Genomic DNA, 19,154 nt, shown 5'->3' with positions numbered 1-19,154 from the left:
AACATGTGTCTGTGATATGGGGGAAACTTAGGAAACAGTATTTAAGTAACTTTTAAACAGAGCTGGTTTGAAGGAAAATACTGAAATTCTCTTTGCCATTGTGGAATTTGCAATTGTGCTTTTTGAACAAAGGAGACAGAAGGAATCAGTATACAGAAATCTTTCCGAGCACAAGAGTGGCACCACGTTAGGAGCACAGTGGAAGTTTTTAAAGCTTTGCTGATGGCCATTCTGTTTTTTAAGGAACAAAATGTATTAATAACACTGAGCATTCAGGATAAAGATCCTGTTTCCCTCTGTATCAGTCATGACACCCACGAGCATGTGTCAGTTCTTTATGCACTCCTCTGCTTCTGTATGGTTGGAGCGTACCCATAGCAGAAAAAACAGTAAATTGTTACAGGCATAGCGTAGTGTCCTTTCCCCACAGACAGTGCTAGCCTTTGTTATGAGATGTAGCTTCATCCTTGCTGAGGGGCCATTCCTGCGAGGTGCCACCTCCGGGAGGAGGAGGTGGCTGGCATCACATAAAATTGGGCTCCAGAGTTACACTTCATAGGGCTCTTACGGTGAGAAACGCTCAGATCACAGCAGGAGCTTAGCAGAGTCCTTTTAATGTCCAGTTCTTTCAGGTTGGAGTTAGAAATAAATGGATATCTTTGATAGCTGTGAAACTTTAAATGTCTTGCTCTGCATTGTCATTGATACAACACTGAAATACAGGAGCGTCAACAAACAAGCCAATATTTGGTTATTGCCAATGAACATGAAAAAAAGAGCATAGTCCAACGAAGCTGTAGTGAGCACTGCCTCATTTGGTAAGAAATAGTTTAATTACCACTTAATTTTATTGGGGGAAAAAAGGTTCTGCTGAACCTGAAGGACTGGGGAAAGAGCTTTCCTGAAGTATCACCAGAGCGTATAAGAAAAATTGGCCAAATGGGCCACACAGCCAGACTGAAAACTGAGTACAGCTTTCAGACTGAAAGTAAAACCACACTTTCAAGAGAAGGAAGCATCACTGCACTGGAAACACAGCCTCTTCTTTTTGGAGAGGAACGCTGTTTTTCGCTTCAGTGTATTTCTCTTGTCTCTAGTGTCAAAATTAACAGCCATATTACAGCAACTGCCTGCAGCAATGCCATTGCCTTTTACAATTGGTTCAGAGGAAGCTCCTTGAAGCAATGAATGACAGGATGGTAAACACTGAGTCTTATTTACTCTAGCACTTACCCTGCTTTTACTAGAAATGGAGCCGTACTGGTATGAGCGCAACATGGATAGTCTTTTTTTTAGTGTAGGCAAGCCTGGTACTGCATTTTCTGTAAGCAGATTTCACAGAGCAGATCTGTGTTGGACATGTTGGCTATTCCTCCTTCAGTGCAGCCTTCTCTCTTACAACAGCAACAGGGTCAGCAGAGAGGGGCATCAGATATCTCCTTCACCATTGATGCAAACAAGCAACAAAGGCAGCTGATTGCTGAACTTGAAAATAAAAACCGGTAAGCATTCGCAAAGTACCTGGTTTTGTTCAGTCCCATATATTGTGTATGTTTGGTTTTTTTACCACCTACATTTTTACCACCTACTTCTGTGCAATATGTTTATACATGCACATACACCCCCCCCTACAAAAAACACAAGGCACAAAAAGGTCCACAGAATATGACAAAGACTGAAATCCACAGCCAGCCTGTGTTTTAATGGGTGTGCTGTTCAATGACGTGATATAACCATTGATACTTTACTGTTTGCAGCTGCTGTTTGTTAAGAGTTTAAAAAAAAAAAAAAGCCTGTCCTGTTTCAAAACCAGATTAACTTTGAGCTGGATCCTCTATAGCACTAAAACATGAAATGAAAGGATCAGTCAGTCACACTGGTAATGTTATGCTCCACTGCTTTTATTTGTGAAAAAGATGATTAAAGCTCTCCAGAACACAGTCTGCCTGTGACAGGTTTGCAGAAAGGTTAGCAGCAAGTTAGGCTGCTGATCAAATGAGACAGTAGGTACAAATGGGACCGAGACTGAGAGACAGTGTCCAGGCAAAACAGGGCAGCCAGCCCCAAAAAGGAATGATGCCTGTTTGTTAGGAGCAGAGGATCTGGCCCTGGGTATCAGACTGCCTGATGCCATGAAATGTATGGCAGCAGAGCTCTGCTTTTATTGCCGGACTGTAAAACAGAGGCCAGCCCAGACCAGATGGTTTCCTATTCCAAACTCGGCACTGCCTTCTGTCACCATGTAATGAGCCACCAGCTCCACTCTCGATTTGCCTTTCGTAGTTCGAGGCTGCCTCCTGACCGTCTGCTATCCAGCACGTTGTGAAGAAGAGAAAAAATCCACAAAGGTTTCATCCTTCTGCTGTGAAGCTTTGTATTAGCCTTTTGACAGCGCTCCAGGGCTGGCAAGCCAGCCATAACAAGTCCTGTTAAAGGGCTTCTGCTTGAATTGTTGACTTCTCTCAGATATCTACTTATATTAAAAGTATTTTTTAAGTGCCAAATATTTTCTCTGATACTCAAGAGGGGACCAATATTATTTTACTTTTTGTGAAGTTGATGTGATCCTTGAAATGTTCAGGGGGAAGAAGTAGAAGGCAGCTATTTAAGGATATTGCTATTTCACGTCTACCTCTGATTTTGCAGGGTCTTGAAGAAATATTTCCTGTCATAGTGGAACCCTGAAAGTTTATTTAAAAAATAAACCAAAGACCTGTCTCAGTGCTGAGGGCTTCTTTTGCTGGTTGGAGCCCAGTCATTATATCCACGTTGATGAAGAGCTACATAGTCACACTTTTTCTCCTCTTGCAATGTCCAGTGATCTGGTTTTGTGGAAAATTAGTGACTTGTGGTCTTCTGCTTATTCTCTTCCCCAAGAGAAATCCTACAGGAGATCCAGAGGCTGCGACTCGAACATGAGCAAGCATCCCAGCCCACACCAGAGAAGGCACAACAAAATCCCACCCTCCTTGCAGAGCTCCGGCTCCTGAGGTAAGTCCACAGCAGTAAAACCTCCAGCAATGACTGGGGCCAGCCAGTCATTCTCAATAAGAGAAGAAATAAGAGATAAGCCTGGCTTACAGTTTTGGGGGCTTTTTTAAGTAAATAAGTACCCAGTGTGTATTTTTTCTCCATTTTCGGTGCAGGCTGTAGTCCTAAAAGTAATTAAGCTTATGCTTTAAACAGCATGCATGAGGAATCTCACATATTACTCATCTACATTAAATTAAGCATGTGCATTACTGTTTGCAGAGTTAGGCCCTTAGGTCATTTGGAATAGGTCCCCACAGCCCTGTCCAAATGCCATTAATTATATGGGGAAAAATGTTCTGTCAGAACAAATGCTTCTACAAAGACTTCTCGTTTATGCTAGAGTAAATACAGAGCTACATGAAAATAAAGGCAGAATTAGACATTAATTTTTTGAAATTTCCCCCATGTGTTGAACTCTAAGGAGAGGTCAGTTCTCTTCACAGTGCAAAACCAGGCTGCAGAATGATCCTCCTTGTCATGTGGCAAGTGAGGAGTAATGTCGTCTGCAGCAGCTGAAGATTTAGAGGATCATTTCTCCAATTATCACACCAAGCTAAAAACATTGATATGGATGTGTCTGCATGTTAATTAGGATACTCTATATGGATATACTAATTGCCATGTATATCACATTGAAGAATTGGCCCAGATCCATAGGCTCCCTGCAAGTCCTGAAGTTCCTGTTGTGAGAGCCAGAGAATCCAATAAGAACTACTCAAAACACTTCATGTGAATAGAGAATACAGTGTAAACACTTTCCTTCTAGTGAAACAATGCTAGATTAAATTTTATCCCCCCCTCATAGAGCAGTTCTCACATCAAAAGACTAAAGAACATTTTTGGCCACTTAGCCGCTCCTCACACAAGTAATACTTCAGTGGTCTGGTTCATAACTGAAGGAAAATACTCTAAGAAATTGTGTTACATTTTTTCTTTACGGATACTGTGTAGTTTTATTATTGAGTTTTCCACACTAAAATATTTTTCTGTTTCATAAATAATTACATTTGCTTTCCAATCTGAAGACAAATTAGCATCTTCATTTCTATGACTGATTTTAGTATGTAATTACTTCTAGATATCTACAGGCAAGTGACATTGTGAGACATATAAAAGTGACTGTGATGAAAATGTGTACGCTGCATAAAATATACCAAAAACGTAGCTCCTGTGCATCAAGCCTAAAGTCTATTTTAAGCAGGTTTAGGTTAGCTTTCTATGCAGTTGACAAATAAAATTCATTATCCTTAAAAAAAAAAATCAAATTACTGTGCAGTGTTGACTGACTACTTAATTTTTCCCTCTTTTCAATTTTGCTACGCATATTAAAAGCATAATAACCTTATTTGAATTTCCTGACATGGGATGTCCCTAGGGCAGTGATGCTGAGTTCTTCAATTATTATATCTTCTCCGATTTAATGTGCAGTGTCAGAGTCAGAAAATAACTTTTAATCTGTGGGTCTGTACTGCTTTGCATACCTTCTAAAATGTTCACTATTTGAGAGGCAAAAGATAGGCTTTTGATTTACTGTGGAGTTTCAACACCACCTCAAATTCCTAGACGCTTAAGATGTCACAAGGCTGTTCTTACCATGTGTAAAACAGCAGCACTGATTCACGTCTGTTACCCCACAGATTTTGGGGGCTTGAAGCAATTAGGGCAGTAGGGCAATTTGGTTCATATAATGTTAAAAAATGCTGGAATCTGTAAACTATGTTGTGGGTGCCTGGCCCAGCATCTTTCACCAGCTGCTGTAGTGTTGCAGACTCGGGGAAATAGGGTTCTGAACACAACATTCCCTCACATTACCAGTGCTGTCTTGGAGACGGGTTAGAAAGCCCATTACTTCCAAGAACTTGCTCTGGAGTACAGCTGGAGAAGAAAGCCAGAGGAGCAGTCTGTACATTGCACACTGCTTAGGTCCTCTCTCCCTGTAGAATGAATCTGAAACCCATCAGAGGTCTGTGTTAGGACCTGCCACTTTGAATTACATGGATAAGGTATCTTCCTTGTATTAGCAGTTTCTTCAACTCAGTTGCCTTTGTACAGTTCATAGCATTTCCAACCATTACATGCCTGGAAAAGAAAAGCCAGCACAGGCAATTTGTAGCAGAAAATAGATTAATCCTCCAGAGGACTAAATACAACCTGGCAGTGTTACTATATGATCCTATTATATAGGTGAGAGAGAGCACACATGAGCAATCTTGTAGAAATCAGCGTTGTTTATATTAATAACTGCTCACTTACAGAGAAGGCTCAAAATCAGGGTTTCATAGTTCCCTAAATACAGGAAATATACTTAGTCTTGTTGACTCTGGTGCTTTTCCACTTAGGATTACGTTGTCCTATTCTACAGGTAGTACAAGGCTAACAACATAGTGTTTTTATGTTATTTGCAACGCAGTAGTGTATAAAATACACCTAATACGTGTATTTTTCAACAGTAATGTTGTTAATTACGTCATAGCTTCCAGGAGGCAACAAATTTGTTTCGTATTTATGTGGGGACCTCTCACACAACATGTGCAAGTGCTGAACCCCTGTCCTGTGCAGTGGAGCTGTGCAGAATCAAAGCTGTTCCCATTTATTATGTGGGCACAAACTGTCACACTTGGAGTGGCTCAGTATTCACCCTGTCACAGGACCAGCACTGGACTCCGAGTCCAAAGAGCTATTTTCAAGCAGTTGTATCTCCCCTATGTGATAATCTTACTCTTGCTTTGAGAAAAAAATAGAAACAAAAGCAGATCACCATGGTTTTCTGGCTGAATTTCTGGAGTCTCTTAGCTTCTCTCCTATCTTGCTGTGTTCAGTGCCCCTGCTGTAATTCCCTGTCCTTCAGGGCATGGCTCTCATTTCTCCTGACGGCTAGTGAGGTTATTGACTAGAGAGATCCAAAGACAAAAGCTGCCAAGCATTCCCACAAGGGAATTTAATACAAATTTGTTTGAATCTCATTTGTTCTTTGGAGGAGGGTCTGTGCCAGTGTCTCTCTTTTTCCTAATCACTGTATTCAGTCCCATGAATATTTTCTGTATGAGGGAACTCCCTAGCTTTCACGTAGCCCCGTTTCTAAGCACTATGCTGAATTCACACAGTGAGTTTGCTTTCCTGCAGTCTATAGGCACACGCCTCATAGTTGGGCTGGGGAAGCGATGCAGTTAAAAGCTGCTGAAGCTGTCAGGGGTAAGTTCTGATCCGATTTGCTTGTTTCTCAGACAGCGGAAGGACGAGCTGGAACAGAGGATGTCTGCTCTCCAGGAAAGCCGGAGGGAGCTGATGGTTCAGTTAGAAGGCCTCATGAAACTGCTCAAGGTAAGGAGCTCCACCTGATACTACCAAGGACAACAGGCGGAGTGAAGCAAGAGAGGAGAGGCAGGAGATATGACCACAAAATTGTGCAGAGCTTGACTATTTCCACCCATAAAATTTGGCTTTTTTTCCTTCCCTTTCTATTTTTTGCCATGGTCTCTCAATTCAGAGGTTTCAAATGATGTTGCTCCTGCAGTAACAGTGCATCATCATTGTCACCTACCGCTAAGTGGATGGAACACTAGAGGCAGGCTCTGAACTGTTGAAGAATTAATACAGTCCTTTAAATAATATTGCAGCATGATGCAATACAGTCCTATTTTGTTGTTTTTGCAGAAGGATTTGGTCGTATTTCTGATTTCAGGCTTGCAGTCTCTGGATCAGCCATTTGACAATGTTCAAACACAAAATATTTTGTGGTCCAGTTTCAGGTGGTTTTAGAGTTTTCTCTGTTGAGGACATAAAATAAAAAAAAAGAATAGGAAAAGAAAGAAACCGACACGTAAAATGAGTTAACTAATAACGGTGAGAAAAACAACTCGGCACTGTACACTGTTATCTGCTCCAGTTGACGGTACAGAAGTGTTTTTGATAGTCCTTTCAGATGTGCCATTTGACAACCACATCTAACTCTGATCTTAGAGATGCTTCCCCAACAACACTTGGTCATTTTCATAAATACAGAAACTAGCCTTTGTTAAACAGATGAAACGTGCATCAACAAAGGATTTCAGTTAAAAATGGAGATATCAAAAAGCATGTGCATTTTTAAGACAGACTAGGATAAGATGGAAAACGTGTCTTTATTTGCAGAGTCCAGCCCTATTTTACCTGATGTACCTCAGGACAGATGATGCCAGAAATTCACATTGGAAGAAAGTGCTCTGAATAGCATAAGAGTCTGTTTTATCATTGGCCATGCCAGATAAAATGAGTGCATGGAAACTCAGTGTAACTTGGGTCAAATAAAATAAAATGCTTTGATAAAAGCAGAAAGAATTTCACTGAAATCCATTTTGCAACATGTATTTGCTTCAAAGGATGAGTTTGACCCCTTATATCATTTGCATCTCCTCAGGCCCAGGCTTCTGCAGCCACAGTGCAGGAATTGGTGGCACCTGCGCAGCAGAGCCCACCATGTAGCCAGCAGATTTCGGGGAGCTGGGAGTAGACAGGATACTTTTCACTTGACCTATGGTAGAGCTGCTGCAGTGCTACAACTAGCAGTGAGGGCTGCCTGCTGGCATTGCGCTGCCTGGACAAAGAGAATTTGGGGTAGGAAATGACAGTAGCTTTCTGCACGCTTTGCACTTTTCTGGTGTTTCAAGGTGTGCAGAGTTGGGACCATAATCTGGCCACGTACCTTCAACTATCTCAACTGTAGGTTTAGCCCTGTACTCCAAATTTGGCTTTGTTTTCTGTTCTTTACCTACCTCTTGGCTAATCTCATGTGCTGATCCTCTTTTTCTTTAGGAAGAAGAATTGAAACAGGTAGTAAGTTACCTCCTTGTTGGAGGCCTCACTAACTCCTAAATGTGATTGTGTTCCTGTGATTTATTTTACTTCCTTTGCTTGAAATGTGTGTGTGTTCTTTTGACCAAAATTAATATTTTGCAATTCTTTCACACATTATTTTCAAGTACCTTGGAGCAATTTTCACAATTAAACCTCTTAGACCTCTAGAAAGGGCGGCTTTCATGTCTAGACCCTTCTACAAGGAGTCTTGATCTTTTTCTCACTCCTCTAAATAAGAACATGGAAGATATGGAAACCACCAGCCAAATGTAGTGAAACCAACCTAGAATATGAATTAAAGTACACTTTTACCATAGATGACATTTTGCAAATGTAATGAGAGTTCTAGAAGTTTAGGAAAAATATAGCTGAGTTTAAATTAGATGAGGACAATGAGTTTGAAATCCCACTTTATGCAGAAAAATTCAGGGCATTGTGTGCACATTTTTAAAAGTTGGTATTGATACTAATAGTCACATGAATCTTCAGGAAAATAATGTAGTTTCTAGGCTTCTGCACCCTAGATCAAAAAGAGCAAGTATTTGTATTACTAATGATATATTTTAGAAGATTTAATTGTTTTGGAGCTTTGTAGTATTGAAATGGATCTTGGAAAGATATTAGGCTAAAAAAAAGCACTTGTCAGACAGCAGTCTGGTTTATGAGTCCAATAAACATGTTTCGTTTTAACAAAACATGCTTCCTTCTGGTTTCATCAGCAGAAGTACAGCAACACATCTGATGTGTTCTCTCTATGGTAGAGCATGCAGAGTTTGTAGGTAATGCTCACCTTCATAAAAGTAATATTTTGGCTAATTTTTGTAAAGCATTTATCTGTTGGACCCAAAAAAAAATCTGACCAAGCATCACCTCCGTGTAAGGGCCATCTTTTTGATCCTGCATAAAGGTATTGAAAGGTCTTCCATTCATAAAAAAAGAAATTTCCAACGTGACAAGAGTTTCCCTACCATATAAAATGTTCACTGGACAGTGTAAGTGAAAGCACATTTTCAGGCTATTATGAGATATGATTTTCTTCTTCCGAGAGTAATAGCCTCGCTGAATACCAGGTGATGATGCTAAGGAATTACTCGCACATTTTCCATGAAATGATCCCCATTACACTATGCCATTTCATGATCTGTTGAGAGAAACAGTATTAAATTAATTTCTGGAGGAATTCAATTGGAACGAGCAGCCAGGCAATTCATCTAATGCATATGAACTTTTTATTTCTCTACTGCCCTTCCTTGAGAAAGGATAGTAAGTTCTTCACATCCCTGTCACTTGATGAGGCTGTGAGATGGGCTTTCCCCATATGTCATCCCGGTTCAGTTCCAGCAGAGGGAGCAATGGGCTAAAGCGCCTGTAAAGCCAGTTTTCATTTCAAGCATTTTATCCTAAGTATGACTTTTGGTAGTGGGGAATGTCTAGCAAGGGTTGACTTAAAATCAATAGCAGGTTGGCCAGGGATCGTGAATTAAACATGGAAGTTTTCCTGGAAGGCATGAGAACATCGATAGCTGCAACCAAGTGCAACACAACAGCAGAAGCCATCCACATAGCCGTGGTGGCTGTGGTAGCTCCCCTTTCAGCATGCCTTAGTCCGCAGCTGGCGGGGCTGCTGAGGTCTGGGGCAATTCGGTGCTCCATTTCTCTGCTGAGATTACCAGGCAGTCACTACTGATCGTCGTAGCAGGTTTCAGGCCATTAGCGCTAGCCTGTGAAAAACATGTTTCTCCTGATGACCACGAAGCAGGAATTCAATCCTAATGGCACTTTGTTCCCACAAACTTCGGCTGAGGTGGCTCTAGATGAGCTAAATATAATTAAGGTATTCACCTCTCTGAAATCAGGCATTCCCTAATACCCTCCTATTTCAGCTTGCTGTTCATCAGTTCTGTCTGATACTGCCCCAATAGTATAAAAAGAGAGATTTTACTGGACAGGGGACTCCAAATGCTTCATCTCCCTGTGCTTCTCAAACAGTTTGTTCCAACACTGAAAGCTACAGATAAGAGAGCACTGTTTATCATAAACACAAGATCTCAGTCATAGCTGCAAAGCAGACACAAGGGTAGGCACTGGTGTGCAGCAGCTTTTACATTTCTCTTGTGGGAAAATTCCAGCGAAGAAGTACTGGCAGGCATCTGTTATTTTTAGTAAATAAAATGCCTATTCTGAAGTTGATTCCTTAAATGTGACTTGACTATAGGAAGCAAATTTTGTCCATTTTTTTCTCGTCTTCTCTGAAAGTTCCCACTGTTGTTGGTGTTCCCCAGAACCAACATCAAAGGTAAAGGGGGAGCTGAGGAAAAAGGGCAAGTGAAAAAGGGAGCTGGGAACCAGAAATTCTTTCACAAGTTTGTTTCGCAGAGGATGAAACATGCGCTGTCAGGGCATGAAAGGAGATAGCTGTAGCTCCCAGATCCCCTGCCTTGATGTGCAAGGGGTGTGACCTCCAAGGACCTTGGAGCATCTCCAGGTTGCTCTGTGCCCTGCCTCTGGAGGACTAGAGATCTGCATTTCTGCTGCAGTGCGTACAGATGATTCCAGAAACAGGAGAGCATCTGGCTCTCATATATTCGACTTCCCTTTCATCCATCATTTAAATGTTCTAAAACTGATCATTAAAGAAATTATAAGTGTTAAATCCTCCGTTCTTCCATCAGTAATGTGCTTATTCCTCATAAACCTAATTTGCCCTTGATGTCTCTCTAGTGATAATGTCTCTTAGAAAGGGGTGATAGGAGAAAAGAACAAATAGCTTAGTATTCTGATACATTATTTATGGTCTGGGGCAGGAATTTATAAAAATCTCAAGGGCAATGCTGCACTCCTGCAGTGGGCTACTCTTGTCTTTTTTAGAACGTATATTTGCCAAACCATACCAGGGCTGCAATGGCAGCCACTACAGGAGTCAAAAGAAGTGGCATGGGAAGAGTTAAGAAATCCTTCTGAACTCTCAAAATAAACCCAGGGTGAGGGAGACACCAGTCCTCGGGTTACTTTTCACCGTAAACAACCACGGGCATGTGTTGCAGTTCCTCTGTAATAGCACTCAAGCCACCTCCATCCCTGGCATCTACCAAATACAGGTTTTCAGTCAAAAGCTGTGTGCAGTTTGGTGTGGGCTCAAGCATTTGTTTTTCTTGCGTGGATACATGTTCCCAGGAGTTTTGAAACAGTGGATGAAAAGAGCAATGTGTCTCTTGGAATCACTCACCCAACTGCATTCGGAAAAATGACTATTTTATAAAGTCTGCTTGAATTTCAGCTAAGTAATACTAACGGTGAGGTGCTAACAGCATGACATTTTATATGACTGGTGTTAAAACATTTTCACTTCCAGCAGCTGAACCCATAGCAGGAATTTATATTGCCCAATCCCCACAGTGTTTTGGGAGTGCCTGAGTATATCCTGTAGAGCGAACAATTTAATAGTGTATGATTTAATAGCAGCTTAAAATAGTTCTCTGGCTCCGAATAAAAAACAGAAAGCTATATTATTTATTGCAAGTGTCAGACTTTATGTGACTGAGAGGCTGCATGTACCATGAACAACTTCTGCAGGGATGCGGAGGACAGGGACGTGATCAGGTCTCACGGCAGCGCTCTGATGAAAGGGGGTGTTTCAGTCCCTTGCCCAGGCTGGAAGCCACGTTGCTGCCAGCATCTTTCCCCTTCTCACAGCCTGAACGGGCTATGTTTCATCAAACATGCATGTGAACTGGGGGAGTGAGAGAGGGAAGAGGGCAGAGAGAAGGTCTATACTTTGGTGTTTATTAACTCGGACTTTTTAAATTTAGCTGCCTGACATTTTCCCATGCTTAAAGGAAGTCAGATCTCGACTCATATTTTCCTACTTGCTATTTTTCTACATAGAAGTGTTGCTATCTGCTAACAACTGACTTCAGTATATTTCCTTTAGCAAAGTTAACATTACTCAACTGATTACAAACAGCATGATGCCTTTAAGCTAAGGGATGGATGACAAGGACAGCAGGTGAGGGCTCTTGCAAAGACTTGTTTAACCCCTTGTGATTGTTTTGCAGACTCAAGGGGCAGGCTCCCCACGTTCCTCACCCAGCCACACTATCAGTCGACCGATTCCAATGCCCATCAGGTCTGCCTCTGCCTGCTCCACCCCAACCCACGTACCTCAGGACTCTCTGACCGGGGTGGGAGGAGATGTGCAGGAAGCCTTTGCACAAAGTAAGTCTCATTAATAGCTTGTCTGAGGTACTCAGAGACTGTCTGAAGAATCATTATTTCTTGTGGTTAATGCCTAAATGAACTTGAGCTTCTGAGTTGCATGCAGTGAAACAAAACCAGATAAAAAAATCTGCAAGAACTGTGTTTTGCCATTGAAAATCAACTTTGTCAGCCATCAGATTTTGCTGTCAAACTGAGCAGGTAAGCAAAAACTGCACAATGATGCTAGTTAATGGATTTTCTGGTAAGAGGGAATTTTGACGCAAGATGGTCAGACCTGTTATCAATGCTCTGTTATCCAGAAGAAGAAGAATTGCTATTGACCTCAGCAAGGCGTTGTCAGTGTGTTTAGTTTTAAATAAAGACTTTGCTAGGAATAGGTGATACAAGCATAGAATTAATTCAGGTGGAAAGGGCTCTTGTAAGTCACCATGTCCTCCTGCTCCAAGAAGGAGGACTTCAAAGTGAAATCAAACCTTAACGAGTTGAGTTCTGGATGACTCCTGGCACGCATTTTCCACAGCCTCTGTTGTAGTAGTTGACTATGCTTACTGTGTAAAATTTTTGTCCTTGTGTCTGATTGGAATATTCCTTGATGGAACTTGTGACTGTTGTCCCTTGTCCTTTTGCTTTGGGTCGCTGAGAAGAGTCCAGCTGGACTAGAAAAGAATTGAGTCTGGAAGTCTAGGTGCACCCTTCCTTTGCATTTCCAGAAAACTGCCATAGGCTGCACTGTGTTTCTCACTCCTCTTTCCACTCTTTTGTCAAGTAACAATAAATTTTAAATTAGTTTTAATTTCTAAGACCACAAATTAAATGATTATGTTGAATACTAAAGAAAGTAAGTAGTGTATGTGATCTAAATGAAGAAATATTCCTTCTTTTTCTAATCTGCTCTTTCCTAAAATATTTACATAACTGCAGTTCTTTTATTTTAATACTTTTTTTCCCCTGTTTCCCTACTACAAATCAAATGTAAGCAGAGCTCTGGAGTTCCTCTGCTACAGTGGAAGCGTGTCTGTTCCCTGGAGCCCAGTTCAACCTTCTCATACACATTTCCCCTTGACTTTCATGTCAATTGTGTCTGTGTGTGTCTTATGTCAAGGTTGAATCTATAATGCAATCAAGAACTTTCTACCAAAGTACTAGTGGATTCATGTATTGAACATGTTTTACCAAGGCATAATTCCTAGTCCCAGCATAACAGGTTGCTGGATATCTCATTTTCTGTGGCAAAAGAAACAGGCAAGACATATTTTTCTTTCTGACGTGAAAAAAAATTGAGACAGGCAAAAACCCCTATGCTGTTATAGGACAGTTTCTTCCAGAGCTAAGAGTAAGAGAAATAATGTAGTGACCACAATAAAATATCCATAAATAATACTAAGGCTGCCTCAGGCAAATGCTTTTTAAGTATATAAATGTGTTCTGTTCAAGAGAAAAAGCAATATAAAAAGGTAAGCGACCACATTTAAAAACTGCGGCATTTGATAAATATCTAGCTTTATGTCATTATTTGCCATATTCCCTAGATGGGAAGGTCAAACCTAAAGAACTTGAAGCCAGCTGTTCTGTCACATCTTGACATACGATTTGGCGGGGGGGAGCTGAGATTTTGTGGCTCCATTCTGTGCTGCAGAGATCTGCCTATATATACACAATGCAGACAAGCCATGGTTAAAGCATGGTTTCTCTGGTTTTTTTCTCTTTCATAGTGTTTGCAATAGTTCGGAGATACAAAATTGAGAAGACTTTAGAAAGGGAATGCCTGTCTGAGTGTGTGTGTGTAAGAGAGACACTAACTATATTAGTTTACATTCTAGTAACCATTTGCTAATGGATATATTAGGAAAAAAAAGTCTTTAGGATTTGGGGAATTTTTTTAAATGTATTGTTTTACATTCAGCCAGTTTTTAAGAATCTACAGCAGTCGAATTGTGCCAATTCCTGTGAATAATGCAGTATGGAAGATTAGAGATTCTGTGGGATATATTGATTGTTCAGCTACAATAGGAGCTATGTTTGGGACTTGGGGGAGTTAAGCACGCGTTACCCACAGCCTGCTCCTAGGGAAGGAGTATTTCATGCAGCTCACAAGAATCTTTCATTGATTGATGGTTAAGGGAATATTGCCAGGTTCAGCAGGGAAGCACTTCTAGATCCATTATTAGAAAGAGTTTAAAAGCAGCCCAGGGCTGTTTAGAGAGGCAATAGTGCTTCCTTTATTTAAAAAAAAAAAAGAGAGAGAGAAAGTAAATTATGGAATATACAAGAAAGTCCTTGAGCTACAGGAGAGGCTGAGAGGGAGCGGAGAAGAAAAATCCGTATCAGTCTTGATGAGGTCAAGTATGTTTCTTCAACATTTGCCATAATTATCTGGCAAATACCTGGCAATAATGGTGTCATTAAACAGAGCTGTGGGAACTTAGAGAAAACACTTCATTTCTTCCTCCTCCCCCACAGACATTTTAAATGAGTTCATGCTGGATTTAATCTCCTAGGCCTGGTCTGCTGGTGTCACCACACAAATGCAAGCTTGATGGCAATGAATAATCTCCACATATCTGGCATTGTGATTAAATGAAGCATGAGAGTAGGCTTCTGCTCTTGCATACATCATAAGTAAATGAGGCCATTCTGCAGAGAACTCTTCTGCACGTGTCCCTCATAAGGACTTTGATACCCTGAATTAGCACAATGGCAGCTTTCCGCAGGGTTAAAACTGCTTTCAATAGGAAAACATATGTCTTGTGAGGAATATTAACACTGTTTTGTCTGTCTCTTGCTTCAGGTGCAAGACGAAACTTAAGAAATGATTTGCTGGTGGCAGCAGATTCAATCACCAACACCATGTCTTCTTTGGTAAAAGAACTGAATTCTGGTGAGTGAGGCTAATGAGGGTGGATAGTCACCACACTGACATTTGACATATGTTTGAAAAAATGGGAGGTAGGAAAATATAAACCAACAAAAAAGACGTGTAATGTATCTTCAAAGCTTTTTATGCTTTTAGAAAAAAAAAATCCCTAAATAACAGCTTCAGGAATACAGCAGTTCTGAAAGCCATGGACGTAGAGGTGCGGCTGGATACAGTGAAAATTTTGAGAAGTTTGTTTATGATTCTACATGGAGTGGGATTTCGCTCTTTGAAATTTCATTCCATATAGAACATATAGGACCTGTCATAAACTGCAGTCTGTAGTATTCTCATAAAAATATACTACCTAATAACCAAGATAAGGAAAAGCTTCGCTATTCTGTCCCACCACAAGAAGAAGACTATTAACTCTGCGGATATATGTAGAATAACGTACTGTCATTCGCTATGAGGAGGTGTCATTGTAAGTGGGAAAGACAAAGAAAGGCTTAGCAAAATAGGCAAGTATACTTACTCCTGTGTCACCTTTTCTTCACAGAAGTGGGCAGTGAGACAGAAAGCAATGTGGATTCTGAATTTGGACGGACTCATTTTGATGACCTTGTTCCGTCCCCAACGTCTGAGAAGGCTTTCCTTGCGCAGATCCATGCCCGGAAGCCAGGGTACATCCACAGCGCTGCTGCCACCGGCTCCATCCGCAGCGACATGTGGGTACCTGCTCGATTTGCCTTCTTAATCTCATTCTTTTTCTGTCAAAAACAGGAAGCAGCATGTAATATTTTCTCTCCCTCTCAACTATTTGCTTACCAAAAAAATGCCTAAATCTAAGTGAAGACAGCTTCATGGTAAGATAGTAGTGAGCTCTGTAAACAATAAAGGCCAGAACTTAGGATGCCCTCAGGAGTGAGCTGTCTCACATCCCGTCTGGTACACTGGAGCAGCGGCAATATGGAGACTGTGGGACAGCTGTGCTTCCTAATATGCCCTGCAGTCCTATTCCCTCAACGGCCTGTTGGAGACCACTGGAAAAAGAGAAGTTTTTAACTGGGAAAGACAGAATGCTTTTTATTGACCAACTCAATTGATCAACAAACCGATTTATTTTTAGAACCTGAATCTTCCTATCAAAGACAATAAGCATCTTTCCACTTATTTTTAGTTCAACCTCTTACTCTTTGTATCACTCTCAAAGAAGTTATTGAGGACTTCTGTTACTCAGTTTTGTACCCCCAAAATGCCTTCAGCAGAACATGTCCTTTGGTCTACTTCATCAATATCAGACCACTGGAGAGGGGAAATAGCAGAAGTGTTTTCAACTGCCAGGAAATACTAACTGATGGAGCATGTGGTTGGACTGAAAATATCCCACTCTTCTCATAGAGTACAATAAAGGGAAGTTTTATTGACTCTGAATGTCATTCATCTCAGGAGGCTATTTTTATTAATAATTGTGTTTAGGGTTACAGAAGATGGAGACCCCTATGTCAGAGCAGATGATGAAAATTATGAGAATGACTCTGTCCACCAGCTGGAGAATGAACTGAAGATGGAGGAATACCTGAAGCAGAAGCTGCAGGATGAGGCATACCAGGTGGGAGAAGGCAGCCATATTCCAAAAACTACTGTTGTTCAATTCCACAGACACACGTGCATCTAGCCTTTGTGCACATCCAGGAAGACCACACTACCTGAGGCACAGAACAGTAGTCCTTAAGCTTACCAGGGCATCAGGTAGGCCAGAGTTGCCTCTGAGCTTCTACTCTGCCAGTGCCTACAAAATCACTTAGACCTCAGTGCTCCATACCATAGAAGCTAGTTGGTGGTGTTAAGCTCAGCTCTTGCTATATTTTTTTTTTTTTTTTTTTTGTCCAGTAGCGAAAAACATTCATTATGGTTTCTCCACTTAGGTGGAGTCTGTGTGTCATTGGCAGAATCTAGAAGGAAATGACAGGATCTGGAATGAATTGTATTCCAGAGAACCAAGTATTCAACAAGCATCTAGTATAGAGAAGCCTAGGGATTTGTCATTAAACACCCCCTGAGAAAAGCCAGTTTGCCAGGGGGAGCTGGAATTCTGCAAATCTCCTGTCCTGTCTGCGTGGCGTCCACTGAAAATCATAGAATCACATAATAGTTTGGGTTGGAAGGGACTTTTTCAGGTCACCTAGCCCAACCCCCCTGCAATGAACAGGGACATCTTCAACTAGATGGGGTTGCTCAGAGCCCCGTCCAACCTGACCATGAATGTTTCCAGAGATGGGGCATCTACCACCTCTCTGGGCAACCTCTGCCAGTGTTTCACCACCGTCATTGTGAAAAATTTCTTCTTTATATCTAGTCTGAATCCATGCTCTTTTAGTTTAAAACCATTAACCCTTGTCCCATCGCTACAGGCCCTGCTAAAAAGTCTGCCCCATCTTTCTTATAAAGCCCCCTTTAAGTACTGGCAGGCTGCAGTAGGGTCTCTTCTCTTCTCCAGGCTGAACAACCCCAACTCTCAGCCTTTCTTCATAGGAGAGGTGTTCCACCCCCTTTTGGTGGCCCTCCTCTGAACACACTCCAACAGGTCCATGTCTCTTCTGTGCTGAGGGCTCCAGAGCTGGACGCAGGACTCCAGATGGGGTCTCACCAGAGCGCAGTAGAGGGGCAGAATCACCTCCCTCGACCTGCTGGCCACACTTCCTTTGATGCAGCCCAGGATGTGGTTGGCCTTGTGGGCTGCGAGCACATGTTGCCGGCTCATGTGCAGCTTTTCATCCACCGGTACCCCAAGTCCTTCTCAGCAGAGCTGCTCTCAATCCCTTCATCCCCCAGCCTGTATTGATACCAAGGTTTGCCCCGACCCAGGTGCAGGACCCTGCACTTGGCCTTGTTAAACCTCATGAGGTTCACACGGGCCCATTCCTTGAGCTTGTCCAGGTCCCTCTGGATGGCATCCCGTCCCTCAAGTGTGTTAGCCGCACCACTCAGCTTGGTGTCATCTGCAAACTTGCTGAGGGTGCACTCAATCCCACTGTCTGTGTCATTCATGAAGATATTAAAGAGTTCCAGTCCCAATTCAGACCCCTGAGGGACATCGTTCGTCACCGATCTCCATCTGGACATTAAGCCATTGACCACTATCCTCTTGATGCGATCATCCAACCAATTCCTCATCCACCCATCAAATCCATCTCTCTCCAGTTTAGAGAGAAGGCTGTTGTGGGGGACCATGTCAAAGGCCTTACAGAAGTCCAGATAGACGACATCCGTAACTCTTCCCTTGTCCACTGCAGTGACTCCATCGTAGAAGGCCACTATGTTGGTCAGACAGGACTTGCCCTTGGTGAAGCCATGCTGACTGTCTTGAATCACCTCCCTGTCCTCCATGTGCCTTAGCGTAGCTTCTAGGAGGATCTGTTCCATGATCTTCCCAGGCACAGACATGAGTAAGGCTGACAGGTCAGTAGTTCCCAGGGTCCTCCTTGCTGCCCTGTTGAAAAATGGATGCCATGTTTCCCTTTTTCTGGCTGGTGTAATGGACTATCGCCAGATTTTAAGTTATTCTGACTCAGATCATCCTTACATAAAATTTATTACTTCTTATAATGTTGGTAGTAATGAGGGCACAACCAGTTAGGTTGTTTGGTAGCGGAGCTGAAGCAAGGAAAAGTAACTGTTTTCCCACATGATGATCAATTAACATTTGTAACTCACCACTATAGCATCTAACAAAGACCAAAAGTATAAATGGGTTAAAAAAAGGATTAAGCATGTTCTGAGAGATCAGGTGTATGGAAATGAGGTTCAAAAGCACCTTCTGGGCAGGAATTCTTTAAACTGCTGCTTGCTGGGAGCTAACAAAATGTGGCGTTTTCTTCTGGTAGTTTCTTTCTAGTGTCCACTGCTGGTGACTTTAGAGACAAGAATCTGGGACTGACAGGCTCGTTATCTAATGAAGAAGGGCTGTTCTTTTGGTCGTCTTTCCTGTAAAGCTGCTAGGATAAGTTACTCTTGTAAAAGTTCATTGACTCATATCAAAATTGCAGGTAGTTTAGAGGTTGATGTGAGCTTTTGTTGTTGTTGTTTACCTAGGTCTGCTACATGCCCATGGGAGTCTGCCAAAAGTCATTTCATTGCAAAGGTCTTTATGGACATGACAACAAGAGCAGAGTTGTTATAGAATATCTGCTAAGACAACAGTGGGTGGCATGGG

The 19,154-nt window shown here is 41.8% G+C and overlaps 1 protein-coding gene across 11 annotated transcripts in view; it reads left to right on the top strand.

Annotated features, from left to right (window-relative positions):
- DTNA (dystrobrevin alpha) overlaps positions 1–17,399 on the top strand; it is a gene marked incomplete at its 5' end in the record, with an annotated part of 89,029 nt that extends 71,630 nt beyond the window's left edge. For 4 of the 11 annotated variants that reach the window (XM_082014521.1, XM_082014516.1, XM_082014518.1 and 1 more), the window contains 7 exons: positions 1,405–1,502; positions 2,878–2,991; positions 6,258–6,354; positions 11,922–12,081; positions 14,873–14,962; positions 15,498–15,666; positions 16,418–17,399. In XM_082014521.1, coding sequence (XP_081870647.1) covers positions 1,405–1,502; positions 2,878–2,991; positions 6,258–6,354; positions 11,922–12,081; positions 14,873–14,962; positions 15,498–15,666; positions 16,418–16,616 — 927 coding nt within the window. In that variant the 3' untranslated portion in view covers positions 16,617–17,399. Of the gene's footprint in view, positions 1–1,381; positions 1,503–2,877; positions 2,992–6,257; positions 6,355–7,824; positions 7,846–11,921; positions 12,082–14,872; positions 14,963–15,497; positions 15,667–16,417 lie in introns of all 11 variants that reach the window. The other 7 variants (XM_082014514.1, XM_082014511.1, XM_082014520.1 and 4 more) reach the window with 5 other exon arrangements.
- Between the last annotated feature and the right edge of the window lie 1,755 nt (positions 17,400–19,154).

Source organism: Phaethon aethereus, assembly GCF_964289735.1.
Source record: "Phaethon aethereus genome assembly, chromosome: 2".
Taxonomy (NCBI): Eukaryota; Metazoa; Chordata; class Aves; order Phaethontiformes; family Phaethontidae; genus Phaethon; species Phaethon aethereus.
The sequence above is the reverse complement of the archived record's forward strand: the minus strand, read 5'-3'. Positions and strand labels throughout refer to the sequence as shown.